The sequence below is a fragment of the Amphibalanus amphitrite genome, unplaced genomic scaffold (genome assembly GCF_019059575.1).
Source record: "Amphibalanus amphitrite isolate SeventyFive unplaced genomic scaffold, NRLGWU_Aamphi_draft 000205F_arrow, whole genome shotgun sequence".
Lineage (NCBI taxonomy): Eukaryota > Metazoa > Arthropoda > Thecostraca > Balanomorpha > Balanidae > Amphibalanus > Amphibalanus amphitrite.
In genome coordinates, this window is record NW_024881700.1 from 194,882 (window position 1) to 217,381 (window position 22,500).

Below are 22,500 nucleotides of genomic sequence, written 5' to 3' on the forward strand. Positions count from 1 at the left end.
ACTGTGACCGTCCGTGGATCTGACTCTGGAGAAGTGCTCGCGGACATCTACGTCGCGGTGGGACAGCTGCCACTCATGGGCAGGGACCTACAGCAGCAGCTGGCACTGACCGTGCGCCACGGCAACGTGGTCTGTCAGGTGAGCAGTCAGGTGCTGCCAGCGATCCGAGGGTACGTGCACAAGGTACGTCTTCGACCTGACGCCGTCCCCGTGCAGCTGCCGCTGAGGACAATGCCTTACGCTCTGAGAGATGAGGTAGGAGCCCATCTGGAGGACTTGGAGCGGCAGGGTATCATAGAGCGAGTGGATCGTGCTGCATCTCCATGGCTCTCACCGATCGTAGCCATCCGTAAAAGGGGAGGTAAAGGTCTACGGATTTGCCTCGACTTGTCTGAGGTGAACAGAGCTGTCATCTCAAATGGTCATCCAATTCCTGACATGCAGGAGATGCTGGAGAAGCTGCGTGGTGCGAAGTGCATGTCGACTCTAGACATGAAGTCGGCGTACCACCAGTTGGAGCTCCACGAGTCGTCCAGGGACCTGACGGCGTTCATCCACGACGGCCAGACCTGGAGGTATCGAAGATGTTGCTTTGGGTTGAAGAGCATGCCGCAATGCTTCCAGAAGCTGATGGAGTGTGTGCTGACCGGTGTTCCAGGGGTGCATGTGTACCTCGACGATGTGATCGTCACTGGGTGCAGCCGGCAAGAGCACGATGACCACCTCCAACAGGTTCTTCGGCGACTGGAGGACCACAACATCACGCTGAACCGTCAGAAGTGCAAGATCGGAGTGACGTCGGTGGACTTCCTGGGTTTCACCGTGACTGACGGCAGGATCTCCGTGTCGTCTGAGCGCGTCCAGGGCCTGCGTAGCCTGGCGGTGCCGAAGTCGAAGAAGGAGCTGCAGGCTGTGCTGGGTTCCCTGGGCTTCTACTGTAAGTTTGTTCCAGGTTACAGTACCCGCGTCGAGTCTCTCAGACGCCAGCTGAGGAAGGATGCTCCAGAGTTCGCCTGGACTCCAGAGATGGATGCGGCGTTCAACGACGTCCGGCAGGCGATCCTCGACTCTGACGCCCTGTCGATGTTCGACCCCAGCCTGCCGACCGTTGTCACGACGGACGCCAGCGACGTCGGCTTGGGAGCCGTCTTGAGCCAGGTACATCCTGAGGGCGAGAGAGTCGTCGCCTTCGCTTCGTCCACGCTCAACGCTGCACAACGGAGGTACAGTGTCACAGAGCGTGAGGGGTTAGCGTGCGTCTGGGCCTGTGAAAAATGGCACAAATATCTGTGGGGCCAAGAGTTTGTGCTACGTACCGATCATGCTGCCTTGAAATCGCTGTTGACTGTCAGGGGTGTTGGTCGTGCCGGCATGAGGATGTCTCGCTGGGCGGTGCGCCTGATGAACTACTCGTTTGCAGTGGAACACGTCAAGGGCCAGCTGAACCCGTCTGACGGCCTCTCCAGACTGCCGGGACCGGAGCAAGAGGTCGAGGATGACGAGTCCGAGCTGGTGGCCTGCCTCGCCGACGAGACGTCAGCCGTCAGCCGTGAGGAGCTAGCGGTAGCGGGACGGGAAGACGCTGAGGTAAGGGCCCTGATGGACCAGATCCCTCGGGAGTGGCCCCGTCGCTTCAGTGATGTTGATGACGTCCTCAGGCCGTATTTCCGCTGTAAGCAGGAGCTAGCTATCGACGGTGAGCTGATTTTGCGTGGTGAACGGATCGTGGTTCCCACTGTGCTCAGACCTCGGTTGCTGACGCTGGCGCATGAATCCCACCAGGGCATCGTCCGGACCAAACAGCGGCTTCGAGCGCTGTTCTGGTGGCCCGGAATGGACGCAGCGGTGGAGACGACCATCAAGGAGTGCCCAGCCTGCATCGTGGCCGACAAGACGGCGAAGACGAGGTTCGCACCGCTCAGTCCTGTTCCCCTGCCAGCTGCAGCCTGGGATAAGGTGGGACTTGACTTCATCGGCCCGATGACAGGACCACCAAATCAAAGGTATGCGATAGTCCTCGTAGACTATTACTCGAAATGGCCAGAGATGGCGTTTGTCCGTGAACCGTCAAGTGATGCTGTCATTGACTTTCTGCTGACTGTGACGTCACGGGAGGGATGGCCAAGGGAGGTTGTCACTGATAACGGTACTCACTTCACATCTGTGAAGTTTGGACAGTTTCTGAAGAAGCATGGTGTCAAGCATGTCAGAGTGTCACCGTATCACCCTGCAGGTAGCGGTGCTGTAGAGCGTTTGAATCGTGACATCAAATCTGCTCTCCAGATGGCGGACCAGCAGTCGGTGGACCGCCGACAGTACCTGCAGTCCTACCTCCGCACGTACCGAGCGACGCCGCACGGAACGACCGGCCGGAGCCCGTCCGAGCTGCTCCACGGCCGGCAGATGCGGACGGACCTGGACAGCGCAGTCGCACCGGAAGGTGGCAGCACCGGAGACGCCGCCTTGCGACAACGGGTCAGCCGAAAGCAGCGCCAGATGAAGCGACACTTCGACACCAGGAAGCGGGTCTGTGCACCGACCATCCAGGTGGGAGACTGGGTCCGGTATCGGGTGATGCCGCGGCCACGTAAAGGACGCCCGCGTTTCTCATCACCGTGTCGTGTAACTGCTCGTCGTGGACCTGCTTCGTATGAGCTGGAGGGTGGAGTGCGTGTCCACGCGGAGCGCCTGTCTCGCTGCTCACCACCCGATCTTCCCAGGTCTGCACCGTCTCCTGAGTGCACTGGAGTACCGGAGGCCGAGGTGGACCTGCCCTGTCAGCCAGTCACAGACTCTGCTGCGTCGTCGACCGTCGGGCTGCGACGGCGAGCGCCAATCGCAGTCGACGCCGCTGCCAGCGCTGCCACTGGTGACGTGACGTCGGAGCAGTCGTCCGTCGCCGGAGCAGCCGCAGCGCCTAGCCTGCCTCGCGACGCTGGCGATGGTGCTGTTCATCGTGCTGGAGGAGATCACCAGGCGGAAACCGGGACGACGACGACCGAGCGTGCGGGTGACGAGTCGGCGTCACCTTCGGAGCCGGCTTCGCCGTATCGAACGCGTAGTGGACGTGTCGTACGTGCGCCGGATCGCTTTGTTTAAGGGGGGAGAAAAGTGTGGTATCGTGATCCTGTGTTGGGAACTTTCCATCATGCCGTGCCTGTGTGCGCCAGGCGGCGCCGGCCGAGTAGCGCGGGCGCGGACTCGAGCGCGCGGACCAATCGGCGGCCGCCACGACCGCGGTGACCCCGCCGAGCTGACCGGCGCGGCGGTCGGGTCAGACAGTGCGCGCGGTGCGGCCGGTCGAGGCTGACGTGTTCTTGGCGCTTATTTGAACTCTTTCGTTACGTATTTCATTCTTGCTTTTACGTTAATATACTACAACTATGTAATGTAAAGCTAGTCAATCTAGCCGCAACAATTACTGATCCTGATAAATATCTATAAATTGAGCGTTATTTCCGTAGCACTTTCAGTCCGCTCAGTGCTCAGGTTAACTTTACTTTTAAGCCTAACCTAATGCAGCCGTTAGCATGGAGGCACCAATGGCGTGAAATCGATAGCGCCCTCCCCTTACCCCAAGCTGCCCGAACTGCAAACTGACCCATTTCTGCATCCGGCTGAGCGAAGTAGTTGATGAGATCCTCGAGGCACATGACGATCTCCTTGAGGTTCATCGAGCTCAGCATCACCGAATGACGCCGGGAGGTGCGGATCTGGTCCAGCTGCCTGGCGGTGGCCGGGAGGGGAGGAGTGTCAGACGTCGGGAAGAATTCGTGCTATACGCCAAGAGGGATCGCATTAAAAGAGGGGAGGGGCGAAATTATACGAAGAGACATGATGTCAGACCATGAGATGCTGAGATGCTGGAAAGGGCGATGTCAGACGCCTCGAGGGGCTGTGTCGGCCGCCGAAACGAAGTCCCATTTCATGTAAGTAATTGAATACATACAGAGGCGATTGCACATTCCGCAAACCAACCACATCTTTCTTACTTGGTGAACTTTGTGAACAGCGAGCTGCATTTTCGGATGACTCGTGCCGTGCGCGACTCCTCGTCCTGACTGCGGGAGAACTCGAGGCCGTCGTCCATCTTCCCCTCCTCGTGCAGGATTGCCTGCTTCACCTCCACCTTGCCAACGCCCTTTTTCTTCGTCTCGAAGGCCTGTCAAAAGGACAACGCAGGACTGTTCAAAGACAAACCAACTACTGTTGGCATATGAAAACGCTATGACGGGTGTTACGTTTATGTCAAACCTGAAGAAGGACGGTCACAAACGGCTTGCCTTGATTCAATTAAAGTTGATTGCACCAAATTCCCTCACAAAGCCGAGAACCTGAATTAATATTAGATAAGCTAACGAACACAGAAACACTGAAACATGAACGATGAAAAACGAATAACCGAGAAAAAGCAAATAATACTTCAGAATCGCCACTGCCGCACAACTACCGCATTAGTTCCCCGACTGACCTTGTACGAGAGCCAGAGTCCGGACTCGATGTGCTGCACGATGACGGTGGAGTCGCCGTACTTGATGAGCGGCGTACCGATCACCTCCAGGTCCTTGTCCTCCAACATCACCTTGTTGTCGTCCTTCTCCTCGCGGAGGTAGAACGTGGTGGAAGCCACGGTCGAGTCCGACCTACCGCGGACAGGACAATGGAGTGGAGACGGTCAACCAGTAGTCAAAGGACCGAGAACAGACAAAGTAACTCAGACGTGAGCATGAGTTCAAACAAACCAGTCGAGTTCTTAGACATCTGTATAGGATGAACCGAGCCAAGCAATGAATAAACAAGGGGAATAATACCATTACGTACTGATGAGATAAAATTGGGAAATTAAAATGACTACTGAACATTGCGTAATACGCTGCCACTCAGGAAAAACCGCGATATGAAGCAATACGTTGCGTAACTATTACCATTAGCGTCATAAAAACATTGGCGCAATACCTTGCCATGTAAACATCAGACACCATGGGATCAACGCGGTAATGACAGCAGGCAGAACTCCCTCTCCCAGTGCGCACTAACCGGTGGATGAGCGTGATTTCGTTGTGCTCGTTGATGCCCAGGTATCGACCGGTGGTGATGTGTCGGATCCTCATGGGGTGGAACCAGTTGATGTAGCCTCCCGACCATTTGGTTCGTGCCAGCTCCAGCCGCCATAGGGAGCGTGCCTGGCTCACCACACTGCCGCCCTCGTACACCACGATACTGGAGGGGAGAGACGGGGTAGGTCAGCGGGTAACATGTGAGAAAGATGAGGCCGGAGAGCCGGAGCAGAGCACGATAGGGTGGAGGTAGCAGGTTAGAAAAGATCAAGGAAGGGTGTGACATGGCAAGGGAGTGTGGGACGGAGTGCAGGGAAGGGTGGGGTATGAAAGGTTAGGTCGGAACAGAGCTGAAAACAAAACAGGACAAGGGGCAGAGCGAGACATAGTAAAATGGCAAGCTGTCAGGAGAGGATAAGACAGTAAAAACGATAAAATGTTCAACGATGTTTACATTAATCTAAAATAAAGTATCGACTGGCCCCTAAAGTAGCATTTCACTTCAGCGTTCGCCGTCCAGAACAACCACATTATCCCCCGTATAACGGCCATTCACAGCGTAATATCAACAAACTAACCCAGGTCATACTGTGCTAAGCTCAGTCCTTCCCATCTAATGAGTCATTGCCTGAAGCGCAGTTGGGAAAGTTTACGATACCCCGGGGCCGGCGCCGCGCCTTACTTTTGTGAGTCCTCCTCGGACCAGTTGGAGGGAATCGTCAGACACTCGTCTCCGCCGTGGAAGAACCGCAGCACCTCGCCGCCAAATAGGTATCCTGCAAACAGCGGACGACGACGTGCGTTGGTTATTTACATGTCAGAGTTCCTACCTATAACAAACACCCGCGCTGGGCACGGTGACTGAAATGATCATTCGGCTCGGTGAAACATTTGTTCATGACTATGAGCAGTGAGCACTGATCATTTTGCAATAGATTATGATTCAACATAAGCTCATTTTAGCATTTCTTCCCTCAGAGTCGTGCCACGTACCGACATATTTGACCCGGCTGAGGCCAGTGCCGAACGGAGACACCGACCAGTGGGTCACGTGGAACGAGGCGTTCACGATCGGCACCTCGTTCTCCAACGTCGCTTGCTGAAAAACAAACACGATTAGATTAGTTATGAATTTAGAATAAGGCAGAAACCGAAAAAGTCATTAACAGCTTGTAAATTTGTATCTATAGAGATAAAAAAGAAATAAAAGAGAGTAGCTATTGAGTCTTCGAAAAGCCCATGGCAATGGCAACTACCACTGTAATCCAGAGTCGAATGACAGCCAATCATCCGGCTGGCGTTGTGCCCATATGACTAGTGGCTCACTCAGGCTCATCCCTCTCCACCAATACTCGTGCCGGACTGCACATCCGTCGCTCTTCACTCACCAGGTAGCGTTCGGTGGCCACTGAGACCAGAATCAGGTCGTCTCCCACTCGGACCTTCTCGCCCTCTGAGCGCTGCTTGGAGGCAGGGTGGATCGTCCACCAGCAAGCCTCGCCTGCAAGGAAATACGGCGTATTTAGTTAACATATTTAGTTATTCGCGGTACGGAAATGACATATTTACAATCAGAAACGGATCAGAAAGCTAATCCAATTTGTTCAACTGTCGTGTATCAACAATTAAAATCAGCGATCCACACCCTACCTCGCCCCATCCCTTCCGTAACAAATGTCTTTGCCCAATCACCTTGCAGATGGCCCGTGCCCTGCCGTCTCCCACAATTCCTTCGCTAACCGAATCAGTGTCCTACAAACCTTGGCAGTGCTCCTGCAGACCGACATCGAATGCCAGCTTGTCCTTGGATGAGCTGGTGGACAAGCACGCCAGGTACTGCGGGAGGAAGAAAATACATATACATTCACGCCTATCATAAGTAAATTCCTATCAGACAGACACCCGAAAATTGACTGGACTGGGACTTCACTCACTGATCAATACATGACACTGTTTTGCTTCGTCTAGACGCATCGATATTCGATAGGCACATCGTATTGGTGTATGTGTGAGTGGGTATGCTGAGTGCGAGTGAGCGCGGCGTCACCTATCAGATAACGTCTCAATAATATGACACCCACTACACGACTTTCCTCATCCCGGGGCACAGCGTGTCATTCGATACCGTGAGCTCCGCTGCAAGAGACATTTTTTTTCTAAGCCGCCGCCCATGATCAGACGACCAGGAGTGTCCATCCACTGACTCACGCGACAACAGCACCTTACGTTAACACCTCCCAAGACAAAAATATGAAGAAAGTCGCGACACTCCCTGCTAAGAAAAAGGAAAGCAAACAAAAACAAAGCTAAATACAATACTTAGTAAGTTAGTAAAATGTCATAAGAAGAGGCAAAGAAGTCAAGACTAAATGTAGCTTGACTGGCCGCTACACCATTCCCAAAGAAGATAGTGAGAAGGAGAGAGTGATCCAGGGGTTAGTGGTAATAAGCGCATGCAAAGCTTGCATTATAGAAGAGGGACAGAGCCTAGTCACACCCGGAGGAGTCAGATCCTCACCGAAAAGGGATACCGAGCTAAGCAAGCTTGTTGCTCGGTAAACCCAGGTCGGTGGGAAGTATCGTAGGCTGATTTACGTATTGTTACGTATCCAGGAGAACTTAAGTGTGACTTGTAAGTACGCAAAACAAGACGAGACGACCGGTATACAAATAGCAAGTAATGTAAATAGCAAGAAAGCTAGGTCATTGAGCGATGGCGATGATTCAAAGACATACAGTTAGTACTGTACGTACTGTATGATGTTTATAGGGAGAAAAAGCAAAGTTTAACAAAAAGAAAAGGGCAAAAAAAATGTGGGATAAAAGTTCGAGAAGAAGTAAAAGACAAACAGGGAAAAGACATAATACCACTAAATACCACCACCTCTTGTGGCGATCTAGGTACCCAGTTAGAACATACCTACCCAGTTAGGTACAGGGATGTACAATGTTCCAAAATTAGGTATGCATAAGTGATATGCATTTGTTATAGACAAATTCTGTAATTGTGTACATATAACTATGTACTGTGCAAGTATGTACCTGTGAGAGAGCGGGTAAAAATACATTATCAGGTAAATGTACGTACATACCCACAATAAATAAAATGGGGGATCATTTCATTGGCAGGTATTCGTATGTTTACGAACGCAGGTGGAACACAAGAACAATAATGTCAGTGTTGGCAATGGTATCAGTATTGATTGATAAAAAACTGCTTTGAGAAATCCTTGATTTCTCTCTTTGTTAGTGGAACTGCTTCCATATCTGTGAACTTAGGACCAATTATTGAGTTCCAAATTCTAGGTGCAAACCACCTAGTAGTGTAGCTGCGATAATTTTTTTCTGAGAAGAACTCGTGGAAATGATGGGTTGAGCGAGTATCTCGAAGCGGTTCGAGTATCGTAAAAAGTCTGTCAATAGATGAAGGCAAAGTTCCTTTCAACTTTCTATGCATTAGCAGAAGCATCTGCTGCTTACCAATGTCTCTCAACTTAAGTATTTTCAGTTTCTTAAAAATTGGTGCTGTGTGTGCGAGTCTATGTACGCCATCAATCATTCTGACCACACGCTTTTGTAATTTCTCGAGCTTATCTACGTTTGTAATATAAGTGTTGCTGTAAAGCATACAGCAGTAGTTGATATACGGAAGGAAAAGTGCGTTATATAAAAGAAGCAGCTGTTTAGGTACCAATATATACCTAGCTCTGCTTATGAGTCCAACGTTACCTACGAGTCAGCGTTGTAGAAAGGTGTGAAATGTGTGATTTCCATTTCAGATCGTCATCTACGTACATGCCCAAGTACTTAACTGTTTTAACAAATTTAATATGTGCACCAGAGAGCAAAACTGACACATTGACAGCGCGTTTAGAATTATTGTAGAGCTGACAAAAAGTTTTGTCTGTATTTAAAGATAATTGGTTTGCTTGAAACCAAACAGCTATCTTGGGCATTGTGGCGTCGATGACTCTTTGCAAATGGGCTTCATCATTGCCTTCAATGAAAATAGCTGTGTCATCTGCATACAGATATGCAGTTATATCATCAGAAATGGAGGGAAAGTCATTGATGTAAATTAAAAACAGAAGTGGCCCAAGGATGGAGCCCTGGGGAACACCGATATCAACCGAAGCAAGGCTGGAGCGAACATGCTCTACCTCAACACACTGTGTGCGGCCTTCTAAATATGATTTCAGCATCATAAGTGCATTGTCACGTATACCGTAAGCATACAGTTTCTTAAGTAAAATGGTTTGGTTCACAGTGTCAAATGCTTTTCGGAGGTCAAGGTATAAGCCGCAGACAACTTTGCCTGCTTCAAATGCTTGGTTTACCTTTTCTTGAACCAAAAGAAGGGGCATGTAAGTGCTCATGCTTTTTCTAAAACCAAACTGAAATTCGGTGATGATTTTGTTATGTTCAAAGAAATGCTCAAGTCGGGTATGTACTAGTTTTTCTAGTATTTTCGATATAAAAGGCAGTATGCTTATTGGTCTATAGTTTGTAAAACGTTGCTTATCCCCTGCTTTAAAAATTGGTTTTATAACCGCCGTTTTCAAAGGGCGAGGGAACACGTTTTGGCGTAAGCATAAATTCAAGAGAAAGACAAGCTCTCTTAGGACAGTCTGGTAAGTTGCTTTAAAAATACGTGCATTGATGCCGTCTATTCCACCACCAACTTTTTTGGTGCTATTTACTATCTCAGTAACTTCAATGTCATTAGTTTCGGTGAATGATGATAGTGAGTTTCCTAGTCCTCTAGGAAGATTTTCAATAGGGTCGGTGGAACAAGGAGGTATCCGCTCTTTTAAGTCATTGCCAACACTAGCAAAGTATGAGTTAAAAGATTCGGCGATTATTTTTGGGTCATTTTCAACATCATCACCAATCTTAAAAGAAGGTGGACTTTCTTGTTTAATTATGTTTCCTTTCGTTATCTCATTCAGTAGCCGCCAGGTTTCCCTCGGGCCACAATCTTTTAGTGCATTCTGATAGTAAGTTTGTTTGGCTTTCCTCAGTATATGAGTGAACAAATTCTTATAACGTTTGTAGTTCTTGATATTGAAGGGAGACGGGTGTCTATTCTTTATACGAAAAAGCTCGTTTTTTCTGTTAATGGAAACCAATAAGCCAGGGGTAATCCATGGTTTAATAGGTGTCTTTTTCCGAGTGGGAGTATAGGTGTGGCTGCACCTAGATATCTCGGAAGTGTAGGCTTCTATGAATATTGTACATGCGTGTTCCGCATCAGTTTCATTACAGAAGTCTCTTAGTTTCAACTGCAAACGAGTTTGCAAGTGAGGAATCATGTTATAGTTAAAAGAAGTGATGGTTTGCCTCATATGTTTATGAGAATTGTCTGTTCTGAGAGTAAGATCGACAAACACTGGGAAATGGTCTGAGAAGTCACTCAAAATAAGACCTGGGTCATTCAATATTGAAAGGTTATTAGAGAATATGTTGTCAAGCAGTGATGCACTGTCGACACCAAGTCGTGTAGGTCTAAAAATACATGGAAAGAAACCATTCGCGGTAAACATGTGCAGAAAGTTTTCAACAGAGCTATCTGTTGCAACTTGGAAAAGGTCAAAGTTAAAGTCACCGGTGATAATAACATCCTTATGACATATACTTGTGTGTTCAAGTACCTCAGTCATTTGGTCAATAAACTGGGAAGAACAGAGACGTGGGGGCCTGTAGACAACACCAAGTACAATTTGTTTGGATTGTACAGTACTTTCAACAAATAAAGATTCTGTCCCATCAATCTTATTCATTTTTAGAGGCGATGTTGAGCTTATGCACTTATTGCATATATACATTGCAACACCTCCACCTGTTTTATTAGGACGACTACTAAAAATTGAAGTATAGCCTGGGAGATGCCTGTACTGCTCTGTGAAAGGACACTGAAAACAAATTGATCCGGCGACAGCGGGTAAAACCTGCATTTGAAGGATACCCCTATCCACCACCATTTTTGACCACTCTGGAGCGGATACGAAATATACGTGCCTCGCGGATACTGTTTATCCGTTGACAGCGGGTTAATCCGTACAGATTACCCGATCAAGGAGGGTTACTCGAATCTAAATATCCGCTACTGCCGGGTACCTCGATCCGTTGACGCGGAGTAAAATCCGCATCTGAAGGGTACCCCTATCCACCACCATTTTTGACCACCCTACACCGGGTATCAAATATACGCCACTGACTGATACTTATTACCCGTTTACTGCAGGTTAATTGGTGCAATCTATAATTTTCGTTAACTTTGAGCATCCATTTCCCCCTTCCCATGCATTCGGTTGCTGTCACATTCGTAAGCACTTAAATATGGTCTTATTTATTTATTTAGTTAGACGTACAACAATATCCACACACATGAATTATACGAGCTAAATATGAGTTAAGGTCATAAGGCCCCGGTGCCTTGCGCCATGCACCACTCCTCGACCGGTCGTTTTGTGTCTGTCAACGTCTCTCCACTTGGCTTTCAGTGGTCGAAACCTCCCATTTCGATTCGTACGCCTGAAAAAATAGCCCGTATCATAAACCATTCCCACATACACAAAACCGAATTGTGCATTGTCATCTGAGCTTTCGCCTTACTGGATTCGCCGCACGATATGACCTGTGGCCACAGAGAAAAACGATTACGAGTCCACGTGGTCACCCAATAGGTAGGTATATATCTACACGAGATGCAATGCAAGAATCATTTGGCCCTAAGTGAAAGGGTACACTCACTCTGTATATCTCTCCGGGTTAAAAAGTTAGTTTTGAAGAGCGTACAGCCCTCTGCACACTGCGTGGTAGGTATTCTTTTTTCGACAAAACCGATAATAACTCAAAGACTATGCTATCAGTCGGTCGGAACTCACTGCACATAGGTGCACTATGCTCCACTCCTTCGATTGGGCGTATTACTGAGCAAAGTTTACGCCTAGAGTGGCAGCAAAATGCAAAAGTTTGTTTTTGGGGCAAATCTAAACTTTTGTGTTTTGTTGCCAAACTGAATGGAAAGTGTATACCTTGATAGGGCCAATCTAAGGTGCGGAGTCTCACGCGTCTTGCTGTTACGATTCCCGAGTGACAGAAAGCATAGTTTTCGAGTTATTATCGTTTTTGTCGAAAAAAGAATACCTACCACGCAGTGTGCAGAGGGCTGTACTTACCTCTATCCGCGAAATTCAGCAGCCAGAAGTCCACAGCAGACGCAGTACCACAGCCAAACCACAGCGCCGTCAACACAGGAAGATGGCTTCGCACGAGATTCGTTGCCGGAGGTGCACCGCCGGCAACGCGCATGCGCACGCGCATGCGCGGGATGTGTATCCGCAGTTGGCGGGTGAAAGAATCCACCAGGCAAACTTGACAACCCGGTGTGAGGGAGTACGTGACACTTATCCGCGCTATACATATATAATGAATCCGCCTGGCGAGAGTAACCGATACCTATCAGTCCCGGATTTTCCCCGCTATCCGCCACCGTCGGCTAGCAACTACACGTAAAAAGTGTATCAAGCCCCTGTCAGCGCGGATTTATCTGTTGTTTCCAGATATCGCAAGCAGGTACCCTATCTACTCGCATGGTTCTACCTGCACTTGAGTGATTAACCCGGACGTACCTTACACTTAATTAAAGGATAACCCGCCACAGCCCGGCCAATTTGTTTTCAGTGGATCTAGCCAGGTTTCTGTTAAGCAAATAACACTCCAGTGTTTGCCAGTTGAGTAAATGAAAGTTTGAAAATCATCAAACTTTTCATTGGTGAGAATGGATCTAACATTGATGTGTATAATAGAAAGCCCATCACTATGCTCATGGGAAAACAGTTCCGGTTGAGAAGGAGTATAATATTTGCAGTTACGTTTCAGGTGTTCGTATTGCTCATGTAAAAAGGAAAGGTTCGTAGGGCCAACACTTTGAAACGGGTTAAATATTTTGTTATTAAGGAGAGGTGGAAGGGTTTCATGTGGTTGCGCTTGCATATAGTATTATGCAAAGAAGGTTGAGTAAAAGGTGATGAAAGGTACTGGAAGGAAACCCTATCAGGTGTTTAGGGATTGGGTGTAACTAAAATAAAGCTATAACAAATTTACCAAACAATGCCTGATATAATTACCAGGACACATTTGATACATATATCAAAACGTTGATGCATGTAAGTTAGCACATATTACGAAGTGGTAACTGGTATGTGCAGTAGTAAGCTGGTGACATGAAATAATTTCCATGAAGGGAGCTAACCATGCTACCAAGTAACACCAGAAGGCGTTTAGCACTCCTCAGTATAGATAAATGCAAACCAAGGTAAGTAGTGGGCGTAGGCAAGTATGCAGTCACTATCGCCGGTTACACACAGGCCTCAACAGGCCTCCACACGAATGGAAGACAATCCGTGAGGCATCGACATGGAATACGATCCGCCGTCTCGGCTGGCCGGCCTGGACCCGCCCAGATCCCGCTCTGGTCCTTTCCGTCTGGGTCGGCCGGTCGCCCCTGGGTCTGTCCTCGTCCCCCCAGGGGAGGGGGTAGGGGAGGGGGACGGGGTGGCCGGAGCCAGGTGACGAGCGGTGGGCTGGAGCGGTGCCAACGACAGCAGACACCGGCGCCGTCGGCAGACAGCGGACGGCCGGCCGGCCCGGCCCGGCGGCGACCCGACCGACACAACTGAGCAACAGGGTGCCGGCCGGCCGCCAAACCGGGGGGCAGCTGGGCGAGGTCAAACGGTTATCACTTCTGGGACAGGTCTCTATTTTGAACAATGGCCCAATATCAACAGCCTATCGTTATGCACTCACAAACACGCCGTTGATTTTGCGAAATTTCTTTAAATTTCATGCCAACTATTTATGCAAGCGGGTAGGAAAACCACCGTCTCGTTCTTCTTCGTCATGAGATCTGTCACGTGAACGCCTCATGACACACCTGTCAAGGGTGACAAAGTGAAAACATAATCTTTCTCAGTCGAGTCTGGAAATTTACTATACAAATGGTTGTCAAAAATGATTACATAAGATAAAAGGATTTGCTTACAATATTCCTAACATGGCATTGAATTCAAAATTCCACCTTTCACAAGATGGAAGAAATTTGGGTAGCCGTCTCGGGCCCTTCATTATACATAGGAAGATGACAAATATTTCCGCAAGGCAAAAGTAAATAACATCGCACATAATGAAGCGATGAAGTTATAAGTCAAATGAAGCGAAAAAGCTAAAGGTCATTGCGAACAACTGAAACGAGCAAAAACCGAGAAAATTTTGGACTAATGTCGGCTAATTTTGTTTCGCAACTTTACCACTAACTATTCTTTGAATCTTTTTCTTTTTTAACTACTTTTTCTAGGCAGCGATCCAGAAATTTAGTTCCTTGCAATGGTCACGAAATAATTGGTCATGTGCTCTTGTATTTTAAGGGTTGTCTAAAACCAGCTATCATGTTTGATGTAGCTTCAGCGCAAGCCTATCTACAGCAAGCTTTGGAAGTTATAAAAATATACACGCATCGAATAACCAAGAACGTTACCAGGGCTTGCTTCCTCATGAATGTTCGCCTTCGCTGTGCGAACCGTCGCTGGACGGACGCATTAGCTCAACAGCTGACCCGTCGTGTAAGAACAGAGCTCCTGCCGCCGGCCCCGGGACATTTTAGACGAGAGAGCGGTGGCTGGGCGCCTCAGGGCCAGTTGGCCGGCCTGCATAGTTGGCCTACTGCCCACCGACCGCTGGGTCCGCTGCGCCAGCCCGAGGCTACCCGGACCAGCAAAGCCTCCGCCGAGGTTTCATACAAGACCCCATGACCGGCTCTGAACCGCGGACCTACTCTCTAACGCAGCCATCACCTCTCAGCTGTCGAAGTCATCACTGTGAACTGTGACTGACGCCACGTCACTGAAGACTCTGAACACGTCAGCGGGCCATCACTCCGCCGCCGACCGAAGGCCACGTCACTGTGACGTCATCACGGTCCGGCTGACTCACCATGTCGCTGTTCTGATGACGAAGGAGGACGGCATTGCCGTAGAGCAGAGTCCTGTGACCAGAGCCAGTGCCCTTTCCCTGTAACACGGGAGGTGTGGTCAGATCTCGTCGTCAGCTTCTTATTTTCAAGGCTCCGACTGAGAGGCAAGCATAATAACTACAAATGCAATGAAATGTCAGCTGTCAGCACACAATACACAACACATAACCGCACAGATGTACAGAGACGTTGAGCATACGAAGACCTTGCAACAGTAGAAATGCATCCTACAGAAGGAGATCTGAAAAGAATTATGTGAATGATTGTGGCTTGGTCATTAGTTCAACGTGATGAAAGTTGGCTGACTGTCAATGAAATGCAAATAAGGCCCCCTATAGCTGGGCATAAGCTGCATTACATTACATCAGCAATTACACCAATGTGTTTCCACGGAGCTTCAGCGAAGCAGGTGTTGGTTTGTAACGCGCGTATTACTTGTATGTATGTATGCATGTACGTACATATGTATTGACACCAAAAGCCTTCCACATATGGCGTGGCGATTTACTTCAGGAAATAATGCGTGAAAATCAATGAAGGTTGCAAAATAGATCAGAGCAAGTCACGGTCCAGCAGGAAGGACAATTTCGTATTCGGTAACGCCGACGAATTCGCTATAGGGCCGGAGCGCCACGCCCAGACGGCCACGGTGCCTTGCGGCACAGCGTGATTCAGGCGTAACCACTAGCGACACCTAGCGGCTAGAATATAAGCACAGGTGGCTGCGGTGCTATGCGGCACAGCATGATTCAGGCGTAACCACTAGCGACATCTAGTGACAAGATTGTAAGCACGGGCAGCTGCGGCGCTTTGCGGCACAGCATGATTCGGGCGTTGCCGCTAGCGACACCAGTAGTGACGAAAATTTAACCATGACGGCGATGGGGACGACGGCAATGCGAGGGAACGTAATCCGTTGCTACAATTTTTTAGCTGAATGTCACAAATATTACAGCGCTTGTCTTAGAAAGAATAAAAACTCAACCCTTTCCAGTGCATGTCCATATCATGTTATCAGTGGCGGCGGAACACCTTCAATTAAGAAGAAGCACTGCTAACTTTTGGTCCCATTCTTTTCATGCAACGCCCATAGGGCTAATGTTAAAATGCCAAAACCAAAGGGGGCACGGTGCCCTGGTGCCCCCCCCCCCCCCGTTCCGCCGCCTATGTATGTTATTGTATTGCCATGCGTTTATTGCAAGAAGCTCTCGCAGTGGATTAAGTAACGGATTAAGTCAACGAACAATCGCACGCTAACACGGACACGAGTAGGTACCCACATTTACAAGCACAAACATTCGCATACACATTACACACACGCATACGGTATGCAGACGCACACACATTGAAACCAACATGTATGTACTATACAAATTCACAGACAAAAGACAAGCGACTCACGAGCAAAAACACCACTACCTTTACCTAAACCACACCGTACCTGGTATGTGGGCCCGCTACACCAGCGCGGAGAGGCAGCAGCGACAGCGGCAGAGGCGGCAGCCGAGCGAAGACAGAGCGACAGATGGACGGAGAGAGGCGGGGAGAGGGAGAGAGGGCGGTCCGGGAGTGGCAGGGAGACCGGTACGCAACATAAAGGGGATGTGGGGAGCAAGCAAACAAACCAGGCAGTGTTGCATAATCGATTGAATAACAGACATAACAGAAAGCGGTTGCTGCAAAATGCATAGGTTTGGCGCTGACATTGGTAATTTTGCGAAGCACTAGACCCATGCTGGCCAAGAGGTGGGTAAAGCAGCCTTTCTTGACAGGGGCACGAAAGCAGTAACATTCGAACACATCATTCCCTAGGCAGCTACCATTTACAGGTGAGCTTCAGAAGAAATAAGTCAGGGGTATCATCAGCCATTTAGCAAAGGCAACTGGTAAGTCTCAAATGGTGCTTGGGTCATGTCAACATCAACAAACGTGGAACCGCAACTTCATAGTCGACACTTTTGAAACTGAACTTGTAACCATCACATTCCATTTCGGCATCAGTCGCAAGCTTTTAAAATTCGTCAAATGATATTTTTTGCAAGCTGGTTAACGTTATAATATCCGATGATCCGTTGTATTTTTTACAAGTTCTTTATTCGTGGTTGCATACGTAAAAGTTCAATATAAAAACCCAGAAAAAACACCTCCGCATTTCAACCGATATGCATGTCAGCAAAACTTGCATCACGAATGGATAAGGATGAACGCGAGCTTTGCTCAAAGGATTTCACTCATTTGACATGAAAACCTGACATAAGTACTAAATACATGTACTCAACAATTTTAAGATATACTTGCGCAGATTGCAGCAATAAATATTTAACGCGTGTAAACAAATCAAGCTAGATATTTATGTAGCTAACATCTTGCCAGATGCTATTTGTTGTTGTTTGGAGTTTGGCACCACATTAAGCATTGTTACGGTCAATCTTAACATCATTCCTAGCGTATAAACAAGTGCTAACGTTTGAAATCAAATGTCGACCGTGTGTATAGGGTATACCGTCGTCTGCAAAGCGTCTACGAACTGTAACACCAACTAACGTCCACTGTAAACGTCTTTAGCTTGGAATTGTCGCATCACTTAAAGTTAAGAAGCAAATAATTATTCAATGGTAATTACGTGAAGTAGCTAGGTGATTTAAATGATACAATTGTATAACAAACCGGCAGTCAGGGAAGTACAAATGCGTTCGGTTAATCAGCAAATTGCACGCGAGACACCAGTTGAGCTACACACAAACGTGAACAAGCGAACACACGCGAACAATAACAACAGTGTCCATAGATGGGATGTTTACGGAAGCTGATGGATGTTGATGAACGCATACACATCATGTCATCACCAGCCTTCCAAAACATCGCACCTGAACACCGCTGAGGGTGTATGGTTCCGCCCACCGGCGACTACGAACAGCTGGGGCCGGGTCGAGTCGGGTCGGGTCGGCTCGACTGGGGTCATGCCGCGGAGGGAGGGGGGGAGCTCCCGCCGACCGACATCGGCCAGCGGGACAGTCTGTATGTTTGTGTGTAAGGTACCTCTGTGGCGACAGCCGCGAAGCCAGTACTTACTACAGAGCCGTTCTCCTGCAAGTTATAGAAACACAGGCGTAAAACGGAGAGCAGCGGCATGACTGTCGATCAGCTATGTAGATGCGAAAGCAATCAACGTGGCAGTGTGTTTCTTTTTATGACAACGGAGCGACTCATTACTGTGACCGTGCTAAACCATTACTATGGTCACTAAGGTGTGTAATGTGTCGTATCTAGTGTATACTGTTTTATGTAGATGCAGCAGGCACTTCAGGATGAAAGCTCTCAGAAAATAATAGTTAAAGCAACAAAATAACGCGTTTTAATAATCAAAATAGCAGCTCCAGCGTCCAGATGTTTAAACGTGAATGTAATGTTTTTAAAGCACTTGTAATGTTGGAAAACGGTCAAACATGCAAGATTAGCTACACAGAATATAATCACAAGGTAGGTACGTACATACTAGAAGAACGGCTGTACATACTAGAAGAACGGCTGTGTAAAACCTGCTCGGATTTATAAGCGAGAAAATGTTTTTTTTTCTTTTTTGCTACCATGAACGGCTGGAGCTGCGGTTGGTCCGGTTTTCAGCCATGTGTGATCGTGAGACTATCGCTGAAGACGCGAAATGTCGAATAAGAAAGTTTTGAATAAGGCCTGTCGGATAAGAAAAAGATCCCTTCGATATTCTAGAAAATAATATACGTTACCGGTCACTGTTTCAACTTACATGGTTAGATTCACTAGCAAAAACTTTGTGTTTATCATGACCACTAAGTAAGTAGGAACGCTTAGTTCGAATGTAGCACAATTGTGTGCGTATGTTCAGAGCAAAAGTCGAACTGTGGATCTACTCTGCAAATGTGTGTGTGCGTGTAGGTAGTAAGCAAGCAAACGCGTGTCTACAGTTGCTGTGTGCTATGAGTATGTGTATGCAGTGTCATTCGGCCGTCACAGGGCGGCTGCTGGGCGCAGCGGCGGGATGGGGGCGGCGGCGGGGGCGGCGGACTGACCGTGTCAGAGGCGGCGGCCGTCACCAACTCCTGAAGAGCGCGCACTGACAGCGCCTGCTCAATGACGAACACACAGGCGGCCAAGTCCGGCGGCTTGTTCTGAAACGAACGTCACGTGAGGTACGAAGGGTACGGCTGGCATGGCACATCTAAGGGAAACTGCACAATAGAGCTGCCCTGTCACACGGGGGACTCGTGGTGAAATGAAACAGTCCAGCCAAACATCTACCCAAAGTACGTCTGAATTGCAATGTTAATGCAAGAACGTTTTTCGTTTTCCAGTCGTTTATCGTTACTAGAGACGAAAAACGTCCCACCATATTTTCCACAACCTGCTCCCCCCCCCCCCCCCCCCGATGCTGACGGATAAACGAGAGCATCTGCACGGCATCGGCCACTCACCCGGTCTGCGATACCCTCCAGGAAGCAGGTGCGGTTGCCGAATCCCTCGGCGGCCAGACAGACACGCTCTCCCGTGGCGTTACACGAGAGGCACACCATGTCCTCCTGTAAACGACACAAGTTGAAGTGAATGTGAGGGTGCTCTGAGCACACAGTCGTGAGTTGGGTCGCTACTCAGTACTCTCAGGCCTCAGCGATAGGAGTTCAAGTTTTATTGACTAGAAAGTCGCATTCCTAGGTGATAGCGGGACACGGATAATAAAGCATTACTGTATAAACCAGAAAATGCATCATACTCGTAATTTACGAAATTCTTCTTAGCCGGACGCCGGCCCCAACTCAAACTGGAACGGATGTCGGACTCGGTCGAAGTCGACATTTCCTGTTAAGTTCCAGAAATGTGGTCAACGAAGAAGAATTATTTTGTTTTAACTAGGTACTTACAGCATTCAATCGTTACGACGTTCATGCACTCATTTCATTCATTTGAATGAATCGCGTGCCTTTTACAAAAAGTTGTTTTGAACTAATGGCGCCAAATAAGCAAACAAAATGATAACTAAAATACTGCAACATTAGCAGTGCACTTATCTAAATCGTACATCGTAATAAGGTTTCAATGCACGACTCCCACGTGGAAGTAAGATGTCGACGTACCAGCATGCGAAATACTCGTGAGAGATCTGAAGGCATGCGAAATTCCACGGAGCATGCAATGCAATGCAAGACCACATTTGTAAGAAGAATAGGGATAGGATGGGTATGTGAAATGTGAACGTTTATTTCCAATCCAATGTTTTATAATTGATGTGAAACATCATGTTTTCATATAAATTAAAGTGCATTGCACAAAAGTCCGGTCAGGTCAAGGTCAGTGGCCATTCTAAGGATCGCCCGGGGGCGGATGGGCCGGCCGCCCCGTGCCGTTGCCGCATTTCTGCCAGCTGGGCCTGGCACGGTGCCAATTCCTTCGGACGCTGCCAAATGTCACGGATGCCTAACCGACACGACCTCAGGGGCGAGGAGGGAGCGCAGCCGGCATGGGAAGGGTGGCAGGGCTGTGTTGCCACGCCGCCGGCCGCCGGACCGCAATGACCTATGAGTGCGACACCCGGTCCTGGGCGAGGCTACCTGTGCTATAGCACAGGTGCCGTCTTCTCTGCCCATGGGCATGATTACGCTTACATAATGTCCCCACGCCAGGCGGCCCGAACAGTAATGAAAGGTAACACACTACACAGGGCACAAAAGGACTGTCGAGAACTTATTTGATGGCGTCATGGTAGTGTAGCTATACCATAAAGTAAAAACACAATATCATGCCCCACCGAATCGTGATCTTCGGGGGACACGATCGACCACTGTTTTTGTCAACCCGTCAACGTTCATCTGTTTCACTGATTCCATCTGGGCTGACTCGGCGTCGATCCCCGGCTTAGCCCGCCGCCCAGTAACGGTAGATAATTATACTGAACTGACCGTTCGGAGGAATGAGACGTCATCCTGCTCGGAGCCGCCCTCGTTCTCGGCCATGGCTGCCGTGGCCGATCGCGCTCGGCGCGGCCCCGCTCAGAGCACTCCGCCCGATCACAGCACGTCCTCGTCCGCCCTGCGTTCGCACCACTCCTCCGCGCCCCGCGCGCTCCACTCGCTCGCTGCCCTGGGGCGACACAGCGACCGACGGAGCCGCGGGCGCCGGTGCCGTCGGGCCCGCGCCCCTCCCCCTCCCCTCCCGGCGATCTTCCTCGGCAGAAATAGCACCGTCGTTCGTCGGTCCGTGGCCCGTGCACGTGCTCCCACCGCCACCGACGGCGGACAGCCCGCTCCGCGGAGACTACTTCTTGCCGGCGTCTGGTTACATGGGCATCGGGCATGGCCGAACGAGGCAGGCAGTTTGATTATGAAGATTCTAGTCGACCACTCATTCGTTGGTGACAGCCATGCTTTCAGAAAGGAATACCTACTAAGCCATAAGATGTTTATAGGTAAATGTACGTTACTTAATACTTTATGCATAAAAATTGACCTACCTACTTATTTACCCATGAACGATCACTGCGATGTCAAAATAATAATGCCGGGAACAATAAAACCGGAACCGTATATAACCAAACTGCATTTATTTGGGTCCGACCGGAATCGGAACTTGCTAATAACTGGGCAATAATCCCGACCGGACCGCCTTCTTCAAACCGCCGTCCGTTCGAACCAGACAATAGCCGTTTTCACGACGGCCATCTGGTAGGTACACATTTGGTGCACATCTGGTACAGATGAGGTGCAGATTTGGACTTTGGTCAAATCAGGTTCAGTGTGTCTCTTAGCAGCTATCAGCTAGGGTTGCACCAATTGCTATATGCCTGCTTTGTCATATTATCAGAGAGCATCATCGATTAAAACACTGAAATAAATTCATAAAATGAAGATATTCGCCGTAAAAGAAATTAGGTGCAGATTTGTTCAAATCAGGTGCATTCGCCGGATAGCCCGTCGTGAAAACGGCTAATAACTCGGACCTTCGGCTCGGACCGGGCGATAACTCGACCCGACCGTCTTCGGCCCGGACCTCGAACCAAGTCGTGATCGGGCCGTAGTCCGTACCCATTGCTCATTGCTGAAACTGGACTCCTTTGGCTCACCGCAGGCACGTACCCAGGATTTCGCCCAAAAGGGGGCCACCTGCCCGGGTCACCCAGCGCAACCCAGCGGCCCAGGGCCCCAAGGCCCAAGGCAGTGTTTTTATATACCTTGGCCCAAGGGTCAAGCTAGGCGGGGGCGCATCCAGAACCTTTCGATGGGTTTCAGAACCAAAGCACAGTGGGCCTGTTCCCCCTTGCAGACGGGCCCCTCTGTAACGGTGTAAACCCTGAAAAAAAAATGGGGAAAATTGGCAGGCAAAATTAATATCAATTTTGTCTGAACCTTATCCAAAACGTAGCTGATGATTTTTCCGATTTTCCCG

General features: G+C 49.0%; 1 protein-coding gene across 1 annotated transcript in view; it reads right to left on the reverse strand.

The window, feature by feature from the left end:
* The window catches only part of LOC122384982 (ryanodine receptor-like), a 35,183-nt gene extending 13,983 nt beyond the window's left edge, over positions 1–21,200 (reverse strand). Inside the window, exons 1-13 of the mRNA XM_043372865.1 lie at positions 21,018–21,200; positions 19,539–19,643; positions 19,137–19,235; positions 18,163–18,177; positions 15,051–15,128; positions 6,818–6,893; positions 6,446–6,558; positions 6,051–6,156; positions 5,740–5,833; positions 5,038–5,220; positions 4,472–4,643; positions 3,993–4,162; positions 3,602–3,726 (exon numbers count right to left, since the gene is read on the reverse strand). Coding sequence (XP_043228800.1) covers positions 3,602–3,726; positions 3,993–4,162; positions 4,472–4,643; positions 5,038–5,220; positions 5,740–5,833; positions 6,051–6,156; positions 6,446–6,558; positions 6,818–6,893; positions 15,051–15,128; positions 18,163–18,177; positions 19,137–19,235; positions 19,539–19,643; positions 21,018–21,071 — 1,390 coding nt within the window. The 5' untranslated portion in view covers positions 21,072–21,200. The remainder of the gene's footprint in view (positions 1–3,601; positions 3,727–3,992; positions 4,163–4,471; positions 4,644–5,037; positions 5,221–5,739; positions 5,834–6,050; positions 6,157–6,445; positions 6,559–6,817; positions 6,894–15,050; positions 15,129–18,162; positions 18,178–19,136; positions 19,236–19,538; positions 19,644–21,017) is intronic.
* Positions 21,201–22,500: the final 1,300 nt, after the last annotated feature.